Raw genomic sequence first — 21,615 nt, 5'->3', positions numbered from 1 at the left:
ATTGAGAAAATTAAGGATCAACAAAAAAGATCTAAAATTGGATGGATTCATATTAGTACTATACAAGTCTTAATCAAATCTACATATATGAAAGGAATTAATTCACCAATAAGCTTAGCAATCTGTGACAAAAGAATTATTGATGACCCAATAGATCAAATAATTGGAATTGTTCATGGAAACTTGGCAAACGTAAATGTTAAATTCAATGCCCATCTTGGATATGCTATACCTTTATCAACTGAAAATCTTGGAAGATCTATAAGTTTGGCTTATAAATTTCACAGAAAAAATCTAATGGAACAAGACGATGAACCATTTTCAATTACATATGCAATAAATTATGCTTTAACAAATAGCCATCATAGTATAATATTTAAAAATAGAGAAAGAATTTATGTCGATGAATTATTTCAGAAAATTGTAAAAACAGAAATACCAAAATATAAAGCTATTGAAAACCCAATCTTATTACTAAAGGAACCATCAGGAAAATTAGTTTTATCGAATTTTCAAATAAGAGAATCTAAAATTAATAGCCCTTTAAGTTTATCTAAGTTAAAGATTAAAGAAGAAAATTCTGAAATAAAAGAATTAACAAAAAGGTCGAAAAATTAAATGAAACCCTAAACACTAAGTTATGACAATAAATAAAGAGAAAATATATGTAACCTATCAAGACAAGAAACAAGAGCTCTTTGAAATAAAAAAATCGGTTTAATTATTTACAGTTTTCTGAAATAAATCAAAGAGCATTTGAAGCTCTAAAAATAATCTATGACAAATTGAAAGGAGAAGTTGAAGTGTTAGAAAAATTAATAGAATCTCTAGAAAATAGTGATGAATCGATGATAGAGTTTGCAGAAATTTTAAAATAAATAATGAAGCATAAAAAGATTGAAAAATCAGAAAATAAAATAAAAAGAAAAAGGGCGAAAAATTAAAAAGTAAAATAAAGGAATATAAAAGAGAATTAAATAATCTTCAATTCGAAATTAATGACCTTATAATAAAAAGGATAGAAATAAGAACAAATAGAAACAAGTTGGAGCTAAACTTAAAAAATTTATAAATGCCTGGAACACCATATTATGATTTAAAAGAATTAAAGCTGTTAAAAGAAAAAATGGAGAATGAAATTGAAAAATTAAACAGATATTTAGAAACAGGAGAAAGTGAAGAAATAAAAGAAGTTATTAAGAATTTGAGAAATTATATTAAAGAAAAAGACAAACAGATAAAAGATTTTATATACAATAATTCATGCAAAAAAGAATATTATAAACTAAAACAAGATTGAAAAATTATGGTCAATACTTTTTATAAAGCACCTATACAAATAGAAATTTCGAAAAAGAAATTAAAAGAAAAATCCAAATAAAAAATTTTGGTATCAGAGCCAAGTTAACGATTAAGGGTAATACTTTCTCTTTAAGCAACACTTTTAGTGATACACTTTCAATTACCAAATGTCCATAAATAATTGGTAAACTTTTTTGTAGTCACCATAGATACAATAAGATGATAGGTACCATAGAAGACACCTCTTTATTATCGTTCCACACTTGGTGCATTCATTTGTGCTAAACTTGAAAGGCGAGTTGTTTGGTGGCCAAGATTCCAGTAGCTAACGATGGCTAGAAGTTAACTTGTGAGTGATTTAGTGACATGTGGCAGTGAAAATTCCAAGAGGAGGAGTAAAAGAAAAATCGTAAACATGTGATTAAGGCTATGCAAAGGACAATAATATATTTAAAAAATAACTAAAAAATATCCACATGATAATTGCGATATTCATAATTAATAATAGCAAGGTCATTTTAGCCTATTACGTAATATATATTTTTAAAAACAAATAAAATTGCAATATTCATAATTAATAGCAAGGTCATTTTAGCCTATTACGTAATATATATTTTAAAAAACAAATAAAACTAAACGTCTAAAGGGGATAAAGTGATTCATGTGACAATTGTGATATTCAAATTTAATTAAGCAACATATTTATGCAAGATTTTTTTATTTAAATTAATTAAATATAATAATTATATAAATTTGTAAAATGTAGAGTATGCACTTTTATTTGTAATTGCTCATATTTCGAGTACAGTAGGATAAATTAAGTTACACAAGCATCTTGGATACACTGTGTCCTATATGTCAAAGAACCACACTCATCACATTTTCGAGTGTTACCGGGATACGAATAAAGTTAGGTAACCAGATATTGTGTACTCGAAATACGTACATTGCAGAAAAATCAGACACAGTGCCAGAAATACATGGAAACGTGATAAAAGGAGTGTAGCCGAGATCTGTTTGTTTCATTTGGCATTTTTTGAGTTTTTAAAAATTTCACAACATTCATTGGTAGATGAAGGGATTACATCCGATCGTACAATATTAACAATCTGAATGCAACCTGGTATGTAGCGGAGGCACTGGATTTTGAGGTAAGTTTTTATGTCTATTATTTTTAATATTTAATTATATAATATATTTTGATTTATTTAATTTTTAATTAATACGACCCTTATATGTTAATTAGATATTTAGTGTTTACTTGGATGAGACTTATTGAAAGAGTAGAACATTAAAATTTAATTAGATATTTATGAAATAATTTTTATCTGTCGTATTAGTTTATATATATGACATATATTTTATCTGTCATGTTAGTTTATTATAAAATAATTATATTTTGTATTTATATTTTTAATTAAATAATATACTATTTTATAAATTAAATCAGTTAATAATTCATGTTTAAATTTAATTAATTGATATTATACTATGGGATAAGTACTTTTTTCGTCCCTAAAGTTTGAGGTCAAAATTAAAATCATCCCCGACTTTTTTTTCTTATTAAAATCACCCCTAACATTACAAAACGTTATAAAATCGTCATTTTCTACTTCAATTATATTTTTTTGACCAAATTACCCTTCATTATTAATAAAAATAATATTAAAAAAAGAGCAAAATCCTACCCCACTCACTCCCCAGCATCTCAGCATCTCTTCGGTCTCTCCCCCCACCCTCCCCCAATCCCCTTCTTTCTACTCTTCACCATCACCCTCTTCTTCTCACCTTCGCCACGGCAATTACCACTGCCGGAGGACACCCACCCCTCCTCTCCTTCCTCTTCTCACTCTTCCCCAATCCCCTTCCAGCTTCTCATTCTTTCCTCCTCCCCTTCCTCTTCTCACTCTTCCCCAATCCCCTTTCAGCTTCTAACTTTTCTTCATTCTACCATGCAGTTAGAGCATAACAAAAGGTAGAAGCAAGAAATTAAATTAACAACAACATAGCCATCACCTCTTCCCCTTCGCACTTTCTCACTCTCCCTTTTCTCACCACCATCACTACTGCCACCATAGCCAAATCATCATCATGCAATTACTATAATCAGAAGCAATTACTAATTTACTATAATCAGAATCAGTATCACCAATAATAAATTAACAACAACAATTGTGAAGGGTGAATCAACAATGGTGAAGCAACAACTAAAGCAAAAATAGAAGCAGAAGTAGAAGCAGAAGGCAGAAAGCAAAAGCAGAAAAGCAGAAGCAACAATAGGGCTCGATGGCGACGGGACCTCACTCCAGCGGCAGCACGGGACAGGGCTCGATTTCTTCCTTGGGAGGTGCCAAACCCGCGGATAACCATCACTGATGACGATGTGAGGAGCAGAGCCGCCGTCGGTAATTTTGCAGCGCGGAAGGGAGAAGTGTGTGACTAATCCACCACCACTCCGGGTATGTTTAAGTTCTTCAAGAGAAGATATTTTCAATGAATTCTAACTAAGCCTCTCGCGGGTTCTCTCAAGTGAGATTCTTTCCTTCTCTAATTTCTTGTTAAGTGATTCGAAAAATGTTCAAACATCAGCAAGATCATTAGTAGTTCTTGTTAGGTTCAACTTGGCCTGCTTCAATTCCATTAGTATCCTCCTTAAATACTTATATCTGAAATAGTTTTCGCAGATGTGGTATGAATATCTGCTTTTTATATTCAACTTATTTCTTAAACATGCTCATCATCGTCAAGATTAAATGCTTTTAATTAGTTCTAAAATGATACAATAATGAATTATTTTGGCAGATTCAATGACCAATTTGAGATATTTGATCTTTCAAGACTATTTTGATTATTAATACTATTTGTTAAGAATATAGTCAAGTGAAGAATTCAATGGCATAACACCCCTTTTCCATATACTGTTGTTCTTAGGTGATGACCATACTTGCAGATTTCATGCTGATTTATCTTCCTGCACCTACTGTGTCTCTTAGATCGCCGTTTACAATCAATGCAGGCCCTATTGCTAAGTTCTTCCACAACTGGCCAGATAATGCATTCCAGGCCTCTATAAAATCTTGTAGATTATTAATTGATATTGATTACTTTTGCAATTATTACTATTATTTTGATTTTCCTACTAAGTGTTTGTATTGTTCTTACTTTCTTTCCCAGGTTGCTCTCTCTGGGATATTGACGTTAAGATTTTTGCTAGTAAAGAATTTTATAAAAATAGTCGCGTTGTAGATATAGATTCTAAACCAACAGAAATCCCTTCGTACAAATGTTTGGTTGTCACAAGTAACAAACCCTTTAAAATTGATAACCAAGTATTAAACCTCGGGTCGTCTTCTCAAGGAATTGTAGGGAGGTATGTTCTTATTATTGGTTATGGAAAAACAGTGTTTGGGGTTGAAAAAGGTTTTAAGCAAGAGAAAGAGATTATAGAATTGATAAATTGATAGCTAATAAAACCTTTGGCAAGGTATTAGAACTGAAAGTCCTATCCTTATCAATTGTGATGAGAATTGGATTTTAATCCCACTTAGTTAACCTTTACTAAAGCAAAGGAAAGTCAAGTAAAACAATCAGTTTGATCCTCAAGTCCTAGTCAATCCCTATGGGAAGACTGGCTTTAGAGCGATCTGCCCATTTCAACCACTGCTTTATTTGATAATTCAAGAGTTACCAATTATTTAACCCAAGGCAAAAGAAAAAATTCTAAATTAAATTGAAGACATCATAAATAGAATAAAGCAATCATAAATCTGAAAATACCTCAAATTATATTAAATAGAAATATCAAATGTAACATGGAAAAGTTCATAGACAAATAAAAGAGAAAATAAATAAATAAGAAAATTGAACCTGTGATCGAGAGTCACTCCTAAAACTAAGAGAAGTCCTAAATCCTATCCTAAGAGAGAGGAGAGAGTCTCTCTCTCTAAAAACTACATCTAAAATAATAAAAAGTGAATTATGAATAGCATGATTATGAATGGATGCATTCCCCCACTTTATAGCCTCTAATCTGTGTTCTCTGGGTCGAAAACTGGGTCAGAAATAGCCCAGAAGTCACTTCCAGCGCTTTCTGGTCCGTACAGGTCGCGGCCAAGTGACGCGGAGGTGTCGCCCACGCGGCCGCGCGGATTAAAGTTCGCAGATGCGACACGTCCGTGTGGATCACGCGTTCGCGTCACCTAGCGTCAAGGCAACTATGACATATTATATATCAAATCGAAACCCCGGACGTTAGTTTTCCAACGCAACTGAAACCGCATCGTTTGGACCTCTGTAGCTAAAGTTATAGCCGTTTGAGTGCGAAGAGGTCAGGCTGGACAGCTTAACGACTTCTTCAACTTCTTGTATTCCTTCCACTTTTGCATGCTTCCTTTCCATCCTCCAAGCCATTTCTGTCCATCCTCCAAGCCATTCCTGCCCTATAATATCTGAAAACACTTAACACGCATATCAAGGCATCTAATGGTAATAGAGAGGATTAATAATAAGCAAATATAAGATCAAAGAAGCATGTTTTCAATCATAGCACAAAATCAGGAAGGAAAATGTAAAACATGCGAATTGTATGAATAAGTGAGTAAAGAGTTGATAAAAACCACTCAATTGAGCATAAGATAAACCATAAAATAGTGGTTTATCAACCTCCCACACTTAAACAATAGCATGTCCTCATGCTAAGCTCAAGAGAAGCTATTAAGATGAAGAGGAATGGTAGAAAGTATGAAATGCAATCCTATCTATATGAATGCAACTAAATGTGAAATGCTTCTACCTACTTGGTTAAAAATAAATAAGTTCTTCAAGACAAACATAAATCAGATTTCACTAATTCAAATTATACAATAAAAGACAAGTAAACTTGTAAGAAGATAGCTCATGAAAGCAGGGAACATAGAATTAAGCACTGAACCCTTACTTGTAGTGTATATCACTTTAATCTCTCTAGTGTATAGGGTAAATCACTCTAATCTTCCATAGTCATGCTTTCTAAACCTTGTTCTTCATCTAACCAATCAACAAATATTTAGCATACCAATGCAAACATCATGAGGTCTTTTTAGGGTTGTAATGGGGCTGAAGTAAAGGTAAGGATATATGTATAGCCAAGTGAGCTTTATTAAAGGTAAGGATATATGTATGGCCAAGTGAGCTTTATAAATTGAATCTTTGAGTAGTTTAAGATCTCACCTAACATATACATATTCTATAAAAATTTTAAAATTATACTTAGCCTCCCATAATTCCCACTTTTGTATGATTCTCATACTCATGTACCAAATTATTGATATTTCTTTACTTTTATCACATGTGCATTGATCTTTCAACTTGACATTGGGGTAATTCTGTCCCCTTATTTGTTTGCTTATTTATTGAAATTTTTTTTTGAATCATAAAAGCAAACATAACTTATCAATGCACATGGATTTTCCATTATTTTTCTATTTTGGTTTTTCATGAGTAGGTTTCCAAATTCCCAATATTCAAATAAATTAGAAACATGATACATTCCCTTATTAACCCATGTTCCCACAGTTTCCCCACACTTAATTGTTACACAATCCCTATCTTAAGCTAACCAAAGATTCAATTGGGATATTTAATTATTTTTTTGCTTTAAGGCTAGTGATGTGGTAAAATACAGAACAAATGGGGATTAAAAAGCTCAAGGGGGCTAACAAGGGTGATGTAAAAGGTAGGCTAATTTGGAAATGGTGAGCTAGAATCAAACAATGGCCTCAATCATATGCAAGCATGTAAATATACTAAATAATGGACATATAAAATGGAACAAAGCAAAGATTTGTAATCATAGAGAAGAAAACACACAAGAATAAAATATTATGGTTAAATAATATAACCATACAATTAAGCTCAAATCTCACAGGTTGTGTGTTCTTTAGCTTAAAAACCATGTTCCAAAAACAACTTTCAACAAGTTTTAACACAAAAAATTTTCAATTTAAATTAGTGAAAAATTTCAAAGATAGGGTTTTAAAAGAGTTTTATTACTTTAACCAAGTGGTAAAATATGCACAAAAAAAAAAAATAATAAACATGCAATCAAACATGCAAATGAAACAATGAAAAACAAAAATTGGTGTTGAGAAGGGACTAACTAACCCGTGGAGATCGGTATCGACCTCCCCACACTTAAAGATTGCACCGTCCTCGGTGCATGCTGAGATGTGCAGGTGGATGGGGGTTGTAGTACCTTAGCTAGTGCTCTCTTGTGTTCCTTTCCTTGCCGGTGGTTTGGGAGTAGCTTTCTCTCTTTACCCTTCTTGGTGGCCATCCTGAAAGGGGAAAAAAGAAAAGTAGCAAGTAAAGCTAGGGGATCCAGCAAGGAAGAGAGCGGGAAAGGTGGTAATCAATGCACAGTAAAGAAGAATGATGTTAACACATGGTCATGACTACATGTGAAAAGTCATCAATGGAAATATAGTAAGTGCATGTGAGGACAGTTAAATGCAAGATGTTTATTGGCATGCTGGCAAAGGCATGAGTAGCATAGATCAAGCATTCAATGTCCAAGTTAGATTACCAAGTCTTTCAAACTAACAATCATATTTGTAATAACAATTATATTTAATTAATGAAATATAAAAAGGGTTTTGTGAAAAGCAAGCATTTATAGTAATAGATTAAAAGAAATCTTAAAAATAGTGCACAATGCCATACGGGCGTTTTCACAAACACATGGCATGCATGGTAAATAAGCTATTTGAAAGTATTAAATTGAACATGCAAGCAACCCTTTAAAAAGTAATATATAATTGTCAAATAATCCACAAAAATATAGAAAAAGAATGACCCAAATAAAATTTCAACACCAATGAAAATAATGCAATGAATGAAAGTATGCAATTAAGTAAAAGGAAGTGAAAGATAAGAAGAATGAGAAGGGAAAGAAGGGAAGAAGAAGTAAGTAAGAAAGGAGGGAGGAAAAATTAGGATTGGGGAAGAAAAGATAAGATATTTGGCAAATTAGGATAAGCTGTGCGGCGCAAGCGACGCGGACGCGTGGGTCACGCGGTCGCGTGACTTGCGCTTTAAGTTAATCGACGCGGTCGCGTGACGCAATTCATGCTACTGGCGCGAGGGCAGCCTCGCGCTCGCACAAATCTCTGTTCAAATTATTATTAGTGCCAAATTTTAAGTGACACGATCGCATGGGGCATGCGATCGCGTGAGTGGGCTTTAGAAGAATGTGACGTGGCCGCGTGGGTCACGCGGTCGCGTGGGTGGCCATTTTTGAAAGGCGACGCGACCGCGTAAGGCACGCGTTCGCGTGGGATGGCTTGGGCTTTTAGCACGAGTCCAGCCCAATTCCAGCACAACTTTTGGCCATGCACCTTTTTCACATCGATATTTATGGCATGCAGCCGCGTGGGGGAGGCGGTCGCGTGGGAGGCCAAAGTTCCACATGACGCGGTCGCGTGAGCGATGCGGTCGCGTGGGATCAAATTATGCTAAAGGTGCTCCTCCAGCCACACTTTCATGTGACTCTCTGTTTAATTCTTTTTTTCCCCACGCACTAGTGACGCGGACGCGTCAGCGACGCTGCCGCGTCGCGTGCGTGTTTTTTAATTTTTTTTAATGCAATATGCAGTGCTTAATGTGAATGCTATGCATGATTCCAGGTTCAATAAAATAAAATAAATAAAAAAAACAAACAAAACTAAATAAAATTAAAATTGCAAAATGAACGATCATACCATGGTGGGGTGTCTCCCACCTAGCACTTTTAGTTATAGTCCTTAAGTTGGACATTTGATGAGCTTCCTGCTAGGGTAGCTTGTGCTTGTATTGATCCAGGAATCCCCACCAATGTTTGTACTTCCAATAGCCTCCGGGATCCCAAACTAGGCGCAAAAAGCCTTCAAGCAAGTTAAAGCAAGTGACAAGGCCCTAAGAGTGATGATTGGTAGAATGGATTTGGGGTCCCAGACCTTGCCTTTGCACCCGTCTTTTGGTTGAGCAATATTGTTCCATCCGGGTGGCAAGCAGTCTGAATTCTCACGTAAGCGGCCAAACAACTTCCTAGACCCATTCAGTTGAGCTTTACACCAACCTTTGCGTTTAAACTTTGAGCTTCCAACCATGATGAACCTTGCAGGACAATTCTTACCACTGGCCATCTTCCTCTTACTCTTAATGTCACGAAGAGCTCTAAATTGGTCATCCGTCTCAAGTAGCCCATATTCAAGTGGAATTAGAAAGCTAAGGGAAAACGTTCATAGACAAATAAAAGAGAAAATAAATAAATAAGAAAATTGAACCTGTGATCGAGAGTCACTCCTAAAACTAAGAGAAGTCCTAAATCCCTATCCTAAGAGAGAGGAGAGAGCCTCTCTCTCTAAAAACTACATCTAAAATAATAAAAAGTGAATTATGAATAGCATGATTATAAATGGATGCATTCCCCCACTTTATAGCCTCTAATCTGTGTTCTCTGAGCCGAAAACTGGGTCAGAAATAGCCCAGAAGTCACTTCCAGCGCTTTCTGGTCCGTACAGGTCGCGGCCAAGTGACGCGGAGGCGTCGCCCACGCGGCCGCGCGGATTAAAGTTCGCAGATGCGACGCGTCCGCGTGAATCACGTGTTCGCGTCACCTAGCGTTAGAGCAACTATGACATATTATATATTAAATCGAAGCCCCGGACGTTAGCTTTCCAACGCAATTGGAACCGTGTCGTTTGGACTTCTGTAGCTAAAGTTATAGCCGTTTGAGTGCGAAGAGGTCAGGCTGGACAGCTTAACAACTTCTTCAACTTCTTGTATTCCTTCCACTTTTGCATGCTTCCTTTCCATCCTCCAAGCCATTCCTGCCCTATAATATCTGAAAACACTTAACACACATATCAATGCATCTAATGGTAATAAGAGAGGATTAATAATAAGCAAATATAAGATCAAAGAAGCATGTTTTCAATCATAGCACAAAATCAGGAAGAAAAATATAAAACATGCTAATTGTATGAATAAGTGAGTAAAGAGTTGATAAAAATCACTCAATTGAGCATAAGATAAACCATAAAATAGTGGCTTATCAAACATCATATTCTTTGTTATAGAGGTTTATTCATCTAATACAAATAGATTTATATCCCCAGTTATTCATCTCACCTTCAAATTCTCATTACTTAATATTTTTGTATTATTACATGTTGTATTTCAATGAAATGTTTTGCCGAGACACCAAATAAGAAGAACAAAATAACTATGGTAAGCATCTATCTCCTAAACTTATTGTGTAAGCATTTTCAAGAGTGTATGGTGTATGATATTCATGAGTACTTTTTTCCTAGGCCGATTTATTGTTCACTTTTGTTTTTTTTTTTTAGAATGCTGAGCCACTAGAAAGAGGTCTTGCTGAGGACATAGAGAATGGTGTTGTTAGTACTGACTAGAATCAGAAAAAATTAGGTAAACTCTTTCAGATTAAGTATGATTTGGATCTCCTTGCTGCATGGTCAATCTAGGCATTTGGCCTTAATAAGCAGGTAAATTTATTTGTTCTGTTTTTTTTTATCATTTTGTCTCTGAATTTTTGTGTTATATGTGTAAATATAATGCAGGGCCCAATTTGAAGGATTTTAGTGGGGTGCACGAGAGGGATCTCTGTGTGATGAACCCATCAGAAATGTCAAATTCAAGATTGTTGATGCAAGAATTGTTCATGAGCCACTTCATAGGGGATCTGGCCAGTTAATTCTAACAGCACGACGAGTGGCCTATTCTTCCTTCCTTATGGCTACCCTTGGGAGCTGATTTTAGTGGGGTGCACGAGAGGGACCTCTGTGTGATGAACCCATCAGAAATGTCAAATTCAAGATTGTTGATGCAAGAATTGCTTATGAGCCACTTCATAGGGGATCTGGCCAGTTAATTCCAACAGCACGACGAGTGGCCTATTCTTCCTTCCTTATGGCTACCCCTCAACTTATGGAACCAGTATATTATTATTTTTAGCTTATCATGATGGCTGCATATCAAATGTAATTGAATGTAATAAGTATTTGGTTTCTCTTTGACTAATCCATGGTCATATTATTTGCGAAGGCTGTGCATTCAAGCTAGTAGTAAGTTGATTTTCATGTCTTATACCATAAACTTATTTACTTTTTGACTGGTTACAAACTGATTTGGAAGAGGAAAAGGCACATATAATTGCCAAGTTACAGGATACTTTGCAGGCAATACAAATACAGGTAGATGAAGCAAATACCAGATCAGTTAAAGAGCGTGAGATAGCACAGAAAGCCATTGAAGAAGCACCACCAGTTATTAAGGAGACTCCTGTTCTAATCCAAGACTCAGCAAAGATTAAAGAAGCACCACCAGGTTCTTTCTCTTTTTCTCTTATTAAACTTGCAACCCCAAATCGAAAGTCACTAGAACTAGACCAGATGTTGAGGTGAGCTTCACTTGTGAATTTGTTACTTGAGATGAAGAATACACTGTATATAGATTATATTGTCACTATTTTTTTATTTTTGTCAGAATTTGATACTTGGGGAACAGATGAGAAATAAAAAAAATATAAGGAGGCAGAGAAGCCTGAGGCAGAGGATCAATTCATGACCCCACTATTTGAATCAATGGACACAATAATGATGAATGGTTTCTGTACAGATGAGGTTCCAATTTTAGAACCTAATTAAGCAACCTTATTGTATATTTTGACTTAATTAGAGGACAATAGTTGATGTATTAATACACTTTATTGATGTATGGTTGTTACTTATTATTATAGTTGATGTATCAACACTTTGTTTATATTTTGAATTATATTGACTTGCTTGTTTATAGTACTTTTCTTTTAGTTTGATAATATGATGAATTTGTTTATTTTTGAAATATTATAAATATTCGAATACAAATTAGATAAAAATTTGTATTTATTAAATTTGTATTTATTTTGTATGAAAACAGGTTTATTTTGCAATGAAAAAATCTAAAAAAAAACTTATTTTACCTTACTCACGGATTTACAGACGGATTTTTTGTCTGTATTCAGAATTTAGAATGTTTTTTCAAGGTTTCAATTACCGACGAAAAATCCATCGAAAAATCTGTCTCTAGTTACAGATAGAAAATTCGTCGAAAAGTTTGACGCTCGGAGAAATGGAAAAAAAAATTTACAAAGGGAAGATCTGTCGGTAATTTACCGACGGAAAAAATCTGTCGGTAAACAGTTTTTGATTAGACTTTTATAGAGAGACAAAATTCGTCAATAATTTCGCCAGTAACTAAAAATTCGTATAATATAGATCAAATCTATTTATAAATCTGTCTATATTAAACAATTTTCTAATTATAAAAATTCGTTAGTCTCGTGTCTCAATCATACAAATCTAGGTTCCACGACTACAAGAGGTAATCCTATAATCTCACCTCCCGAACAAAAGTATTTGCGAGTATCTTTATTAAGAAATAAAAAATAATAATAATTAAAGTTCTCGTAATAAATAATTATAAAAACATTATCATATTGGAGAAAGAAAATAATAGGCAGTGTATGTGTCCATACTCAATATCGCCACCTCATCTGGATTTGGTTCTGACCATAAATTTCGGTAAAAATTATTCATAAGAATAAGAATGCCTCTTTTATCAAATGATTATGGAGCCAAATGTTCATATGGACAAAAAAGAACAGGATCAAAAGCTTTGTAGACTAAGATAATCATTTAAACTCTCAAGTCATTTGGCAGATGTCTAGAGATAGTGGATAGTAGTTGACCTGTATAATTTAAGCTAACATAAAAAAAGTGTCTATCTATGAAATTATCGTCCTCACCTCCGAAAATCTCATTTTTGGGTAATATATATAAGATTTATTAGTCTTTTTTATTTGATTATATATATAATATCATAAATATATATAATTTTACATGTGCATATATGTAATAACAAAAAAAAAACGTCCCAATAAAATTGAACTGTGCATTTTAAGAAGAGAGGATAGATTCCATGTTTTAATATAGGGATCGATTTTATGAATGAGGAGATCAAGAAATAATGTTCCAGCCACTTTTCATGTATTGCACCCCACTATTTGGTCACAAGAATGTCCAGAAACCACTACCGTTTATTTCACCGTTTTACTATGTATGAACACCTCATCTTGGTGGTTGAATCACCCCTCATCTTTTGCTCAACACAATGCCACCTTTAACCCAAAGTTTCAAGCTCAACCACGCAAGCAATACCTAAGCTTTGTATGGTCAACCTCTCTTACATGCCAACTTTCAGTCTCTCCCCAATAAATAGTCCTCAAATTTTAGCTTTCCATGCACACAGACTTTCTCCACTTCACTCTCTAGTTCATTCTATCCATCTCTTAAAAACCTTAAAAAAAAAATCTTAAAATTAATTTCATACACACTTAGTGTTTGTTTGAACACCATTAAATCGATAAAAAAATATTTTTTAATTAAAAAATATTTTTTTTATTTTTTTATGTGTTTGGTAAATTTTCTAATAATAAAAGTAAAATCACTAGAAAAATAAAAAATATCTTATTTTAAAAAACTATAATTTATATCTTTTTTAAAAGATCTTTTTTTAAAAAAAGATATTTTTCACATAATAAATGAAAAAAAAATATTTTGATTTTATTTTATCCAAATATAATTAATAAATAAAAAAAAATTTTTATATGAGATATACTAAGGCTGCAACTTCCTATGCTGCTGTAAGGCCTTGGTCTGCCTAGGATCATTCCTCCTTTTCATCGAAAATGACGCGGGATCTATAGGCTCCGTCCAGTTTAGGATTTCGATATCGGGCTACTAGCTGTAAGGCTCTGGGTTTTTTTCCCAGCCGCTCTTTGCATTGAATAGGTTGTTCTGAGCAGCTCGGGAAGAGATTCACATAGAGACTTTTGCTAAGATATCTAAACCTAAAATCATTTTTATTTTTATAAAATATCTTTTACGAAAATGAGGTCCAAACAAGCCCTTAGTTAATTCTCAACCCTTCTCTACAGTTCAACCTCCCACTTCTCACCACAACAACTACGAATACAATATCCTTTCACCTCATACAACACCTTAGTTACTCATACAACCATTTTCTTGAGCACCCAAGACCAACCATTTGCACCCAAACCACCACTACGTTTACTTCTTCCTTCTTCTCATCCCTTCAACTTTTAGTTAGTTATTTTTTCAACTCATATTAAGAGATACTAAGAGTTGATAAATCCAAACTTACTCTTAAGAAGCTAAGAAAGAAGTCAACATATATGGAATTTTCAAGTGATTTTTGTAAGAACAGTGATTTCTTATATGTATTTATTTATTTTAAATTTAATGTTTGGAGTTATTTGAAGGAATATTTGATATTGTATAAATGAGTATATAGCACTAGAATATGCATTTAGGGTATTTTGTAGGTCAAGGAATGACAAAACAATACTTTATGCACTTTCACAGATAGAGGGTCCATTGTGAGATCGATTCTCACAAAGAAAATTTTCAGTCATGCATGCACGAAAGGATTGATCCTCTCTGGTAACTAAAGGATCGATCTTCTACTTATAAAATCACCAAAAATCGTGATTTTAATGTTCTAAATCTTTAAGGTGAATTCCAAATACGTTTCTTTGACCCAAAATGATATTTTACAACTCCAAAAACCTAATAATAACCTCATTATCATGTATTTAAAGATTTATGAATGAAAATGATAATTCTCAAGGCATTATAATGAAAGAAACGGACTTTGTTCCAATGTTATACAAAGTTAAGGTCTGAGTTGGCTACTGGTACATTCATACTCATTTTCATGGACAGGCTAGGGCCGGAATCGGTTGTCGGTAATGTCAGTTGAGAGATTGAAAATCAACTCGTGAGCTCATGGCCAAACATATAGAAAGGCATGTGATGTATGCTTTGTATAATTGTGTGACACTATATGATAATTGATAACCTAGATGTTGATTCTTGAATAAATGATATATGATGTATTTCACTAATCTCTACTACTGTAAATCATGTTGCAATTCTGAATTCTCACCCTTATTGCTTTCTTGTGATGTACCCTTTCTATTTTGAGATTATACAGAAGCTGGCCCTAATGGTGTTCATTGAGTTGTCTTAAATCAAAGAGTTCTTTGTAGATTTTACCACCAAAAATATGTACATAGTAAGAATACCTCACATCCACTTCTTTCCAAGAATCTCTATTGAGTCCTCTTTTTGATTCCATCGCATAATATGACTTTTTTCTTATCAACCTACATACGAATCCATATCGTCGCTCACCAACACCCACAACATATTGTTCTCCATTAACTCATGACTCATCTCACCAATCCTCCACACTAGCTAGCACATATTAATCATTGGATAAAACCTATACCCAGGACCACTTGGAGAGGCTCTTGCTTCCTTTGTTTAAAAAGTTTCTCCAACATGTTCTGAAGAGAATCCTTTGAAAACCTCATCCGCACTACCAACTAGCATCAACTAAAAGCCCTCCTAAGAGTTTTATATATTCACTTTAGTTGTTAAATGTTTTAAGGATTTTCATATTTTATTATAGCATTTATACTTAAGATTATTATTTTATGCATGTGTGGTTTATGTTTAATGAATTACGAATTCACCCTTTTTTTTCATATGTATTTTTTACGATATGCTTAATTATAAAATGGTCAATAAGATACTCATGCATTAACTAAGTTTAACATCTTACTTAATTTAGCATTTTAAATGTTTTACAAGTAGGAGTATTACAATATACACTTAATTATGATATTCATATTTGTTAAATATTTCAGGATGTATTATTTTTTATTATATTTAAATTATAATATTTTGTCGAACTATAAATTATGTTGATGTTATTTAATTGGACTCGTAAGTTTGAACTAGCGCATAAGGTTTTGAACCGAATTTAATTCTTACAAACATGCTCTATTTGGCATGGGTTGGCTAGTTGGCTTAGTTATGGCCTAAGTGGTATATTTAATTATTTATATAACATATTTGGTCGTGTAATTATTAATTATTAATAACATATATATAATGGATTTTCTTGTTATTAGATGTAATGGTGATAGAACGAGGGCCACTATTTGGAGAAGAAAAGAAATTGCAGACAGATTCAAATCACGTATTCATTGATTGAATCATTTGTTAAGAACTGAGAAATTAAAGAGGGAAGGATGCAAACGGAAGGCGAATTGAATTGAATTTGGAATCTTTTCGTGTGGGATCAAAAATGGCGGGAGTGTCAGTGTCCGCTCTTGCGAAATACAAGCTTGTGTTCTTAGGTGATCAGTCCGTTGGAAAAACCAGCATCATTACCCGATTCATGTACGACAAATTCGACAACACCTACCAGGTTTGTTATTCTTTTTCAGATCCAAGATCATGTCTTCGTTTCTCAAGTAAAACTCTGATTTTATTATTATTATTATTATCATTGTTGTTGTTGTTGTTGTTGCATGGCTTCTTGTGTTTAAGTTTTGATATTCTTCTTGGAGATTAGGAATTGGTTAGGTTATACTGTTCCACGATTTTCTTTTTTTTTTTAAAAAAAAAAAACTTGGTTTTATGATATATAGCAGAGAAGGTTGAGGGAAATGATAGAGACAACAAATTATAATGGTTTCCTGCATGGGTTCTTGGGTAATGAAAATGAAGTAATGTTTGTTTACTAGTTTTTCATTTTTTATTTCTCTTACATTTAGCAACACACGCTCCTCTACCATTTGATACTGTGTGAGACCCATTTGACTTGGATCCAACAGCCTACCAATAATGCAGGCTTGTGTATGAGACAAAAATGATTATGAATGTGGTACCTTAACGAAGATTTTTGTCACCATTATTATATATTCTATTTACCGCATCATAGTTTACATATCATTAATTTGCTTTCCATTTTTCAATCTGGGTTATTTAGATAATTCTTATTTTTTGTTTTTATTTCAGCCAAATTCTTGATAATTCTTGTTGCAATATTAAGATACAATTTGACTTCTAGCATTTATGTGCATTTTATGTCTTTGGCTAATAAACAAACTTATTTTTCCTTTTTTTCCAAATAGGCTACAATTGGTATTGATTTTCTATCAAAAACTATGTATCTTGAAGATCGAACCATTCGGCTGCAGTTGTGGTAAGTTATTGCATGCTCATTTTGGAAATTCTATTGGGAGGTAAATGGGATGGTATTTGTTAACAAATGAAAGAAGGAAGGATTGGGTGGTTTTCCCTCCTATTATATGGTCTTAATAGAAGAGATAAGGGGACTGTCGTTGCTACTATTGTTACCATTTAATCTTTTCACTAAAATAAAGGATATACTAGAATACTGAATGTTGGAATCATGCAGTGATTTTAGATAACAAAGTGTGATTTCCCCTTATCCTACGTGAAGAATGTAAGCACAGGATCTTATACTTTAAAAACACATTCACCTGTATACCCTTAGGGATATGTGGTTTGTAGAATATTTTTAAATTCTTGGGGACTTACACTGAAAACACATTCCCATATAAGATATTTTTAGTGTAAAATTCCCGGAATGTATATGCATTCAACGAATCACAGGCCCCTTGGTTCCTTTCCATGTAAAATAAAAAATCTCCATGGAGTTGAGGAATCTACAACCGCTCCCTTCCATTTCTTTCTATTCTTACATACTCCTAATCTTTATTTTATTTCTTTTGTATGTCATACTTTATATTTGAATGACATCAAGAAATTTTTCTCTATATTGTACTCTCAAGATGTGATGTTTAATGTTTACTAAAATCAACGCTCTTTCATTCTTGTTTTGGAAAATTCTATCCATTTGTATTAAATTCATTGACTTCTGTTTTGTAGCTTTTTAATCCTACTATAATGTGTTTGTAATGGCTTTTGACTATTATTATTTAGTATTTTCTCATTTGTTCATCTGAATTCTACTTGAAAGCATAAAATAGGTTTTGAAGTTGATTAATTTATGAATCAACTAAACATGGTGCTACTTGTTATATATATTGTGTGCTACAGGGATACTGCTGGACAAGAACGATTCAGAAGTCTTATTCCAAGCTACATTAGAGATTCATCTGTTGCTGTCATCGTCTATGATGTTGCAAGTAGGGCATTTATATCATATTTTCTTCTCAACTATCTTTTTTTCCCCTGACGGTCTCAACTATTCCATTCTTAACAAATCATATCTGCTTGCAGCTTTTATATCAAAACAGAGGTTTTTAGTCTACTAAAGTTATTTTTGTTTGGAACCTTAATTAGTTTAAAATGCTTTAAATAGTTGAGTTTTTCATTTGTAATTTTGCTTCCAGAACCTAGAAATAAATAAGACTTATTATCCCTGAAAGGAATATATTTATGCATCTAAGTGGCATATATAGTAAAGTCTTCCGTTTCCTTCTTATGTAAGTGATTCCCGTTTAGCATGACTGAAAATTTCATTTTAAAAATCTAGAAAACAGAACCCTTACACTCATTTTCATCTAAGTTAAGCACCTTAAAATGGATTGCATGCTAAAACTCATAAAGCTTGAGGATAGAACAGTTGACCTGCGTTCTCTTACACTATTTATGTAAGTCATTAACATTGAATCAATGTATCTGAATAAAACAGTATCTAGTAGACAAATATACTAATACTAGGATGTACTAAAATGTGACAATGATAGAGGAAGAGAATGGAAGGATTATTTTCTTACCCACCTTCTTGGATCCCTAGAGATGAAATTACTCATGCGTACATGATATTTGTTTGTTTTCTAGATTACTTTGATGAATGCTTTTTAATTGTATACTTATTCTTATGATATAGGCCGTCAGACGTTCCTAAACACAGTAAAGTGGATCGAGGAGGTGCGCAGTGAAAGAGGCAATGATGTTATTCTTGTTCTTGTTGGCAACAAAACTGACCTTTTGGACAAGAGGTAGATGCTAATGAATGTTAGACTGACATGAAAATAAATAGCTTTGGTTTTTTGTTCTCTTTTGTCTAAGATCAATTTGATTGCAATTTTTTTTTAAATGGCCAATTCAACACTTAGGGCATGTTTGATTCAAAGGTGAAAAGAGAGCCAGGCAGGATTCATTGATGAGTTTCATCCATAGTTTTTACACATCAAACATATCCATACTTGCCACATTGTTTCCTAACTAGGTGTTAAGCTTGGGACGTGTTATGTTTTGGGTAATGTCTCAAGAAGACAAAGAACTCCGAGGATAAATTAAAATATGCTTGGAGAAGGGGTCAAACAAAAGCTTTAAAGAAACTTTTTATGCTTCCAAAACAAAGGAAAATCAAAGAAATTCTTATTGATAATTTTCAAGCTACTTTTTGTATCTCCCAAGAGAAAAGAGACACAAGATACACATCTCTACCATCTCATTGTCTTCATCATTTTTAATAGTTTGGCCATAGAGAATTTTTCTATGTGGGATAACAGCCTTTGTTAACTTCTTTTACATTTTTTTTTTCAATTGCTCATTTCTAGCACAGTCATATCCTTAGAAGCAATATTTTTTGCTTAAATATACAGGCAGGTCTCTACAGAGGACGGGGAAGAAAAGGCACGTGAGCTAAATGTTATGTTTATTGAAGCTAGTGCAAAAGCTGGTTTTAACATAAAGGTAACTAAGTCCCTCTTCTTTTGTCATAGAAAATTAATTTGATTGTTTACCATCAGGTTGAACATTTGAGAATAAGTTGTTCACTGTGGCATAAACATTGGTAAATGTATTTTTTTTATGATTAAGCATGGAAGAAAAAATAGATAAAATCTTGTATTTTCAACTATATACCTTATGGACTAGTGTGTTAGGTGTCCTTCAATGAAAGTGAAAACTCTTTTAAATAGATACATTTCCAACCTTTGTTTAGCACTATTTTATTTTATTTTTATTTTTATTAAGTACTATTTGTTAGGAAGATTATTTGGAGAATGATTTTAAAGGATGTATCATTCAAAAGGCCACCAATTTTAGTAACCAGAGTAACACCATTTGCCTCCATGTATCTTTATTTATTTATTTCATATTCTATGGTGTTGGACTTATTTATACTACTTTATCTCAAACCAATGTAATATATTTAGGCTCTCTTTCGTAAAATTGCTGCTGCGTTACCCGGAATGGAAACATTATCTTCCTCGAAACAAGATGATATGGTCGATGTCAACCTTAAAACTTCTGGTGGTAATGATTCTCAAGCTGAGGGTGGTTGTTGTTGATCCTGCCTTGTCTTCCAGTTTTTATTTATTTATTTATATTTATTTATTATATTTGTGTATCTGTCTGCTCCATCCTGCCTTGTTTTTGGATGTGTTTGCTTCATATTTGTAGAAAAAAAGGTTCATTAGTCTTTTTAGACTTTGTTAGCATATGCAAGAGGAAAACAAATTAGAGAAAACAAGTGAAGATTCGGCGGTGACAAATTTGTTCTCTCTGTTATATGACTAAATTAATTTAATTGAAAGATTTTTTGTAATGATCCCGGATACTTTTGATATTAGAAGATAAATTATCATCTTTTATGTATTATTACTAAAGGTTTGTGAATGGCCTGAAAAAAGGATGGTTGAATCTATGACCTCCTTTTTTTATTTTTTTTGGGTTTTTGCTTTTTACTAGAATAAAAATTTTGTTGTTGATGTTTCTGTTAAGTTGAAATTCAGGAAATAATTTTATTTTGTTTTTTCACAATGTGTTTAAGAACAGAGCAACTATTTACTTTTGGATAGTTGTGATTTTTGAGAAATATACAATGTAGGAGACACTTTTATTTTGTCTCTTAACGAAATAAAACAAAAAAAGAGTATAGAAAAGAAAATCACACAGCCATGTATCCTGGTTCGGCCACCATGTGCAATGTGACCTACATCTAGTTTCTCCTACAACAATGGAGGAATTTTCACTATCTTTTACAAAGATTATAAATACTAATTTTTCTAGGATTCAACTCAATTTTTTATGGGACAAACCCAACTTCTACCCAAGATAGATTTGGCTTGGTTCACTCTTTAATCTTGCAATCACTGAGTGCTCACCCAACTTAGCAAGAGAATTTCCTCATGATCATGCGTACAAAACAAAAAAAAAATACAAAAGAGTTTTGACCTAATTTTCTGACTTTTTCTTATAAATCTCTTTACCTTTTTTTTTTCAATGACTTTTACTGATTCCTTACTTAATGCCTTTTTCCAATTGAAAAGAAACAAAGAAAGATGAATACTGAAAAACAACAAATTTAATGTAAAACTCTGAAGGAGAAGAAGGATTAACTTGAAAGTTATGAAGA

General features: G+C 33.1%; 1 protein-coding gene across 1 annotated transcript; it reads left to right on the top strand.

Moving 5' to 3' along the window:
- The first annotated feature begins 16,381 nt into the window (after positions 1–16,381).
- LOC107484285 (ras-related protein RABH1b) lies at positions 16,382–20,876 on the top strand. Its single transcript, XM_016104901.3, has 6 exons — positions 16,382–16,680; positions 17,390–17,460; positions 18,342–18,430; positions 19,138–19,249; positions 19,859–19,949; positions 20,414–20,876. Exons 1-6 carry the CDS (start codon positions 16,558–16,560, stop codon positions 20,546–20,548), a joined length of 621 nt encoding a protein of 206 aa, XP_015960387.1. The 5' UTR covers positions 16,382–16,557; the 3' UTR covers positions 20,549–20,876.
- Positions 20,877–21,615: the final 739 nt, after the last annotated feature.

Source organism: Arachis duranensis, chromosome 1, assembly GCF_000817695.3.
Source record: "Arachis duranensis cultivar V14167 chromosome 1, aradu.V14167.gnm2.J7QH, whole genome shotgun sequence".
NCBI lineage: Eukaryota > Viridiplantae > Streptophyta > Magnoliopsida > Fabales > Fabaceae > Arachis > Arachis duranensis.
Note: the sequence above shows the minus strand (reverse complement) of the source record. Positions and strands in the feature narration are given on the sequence as shown.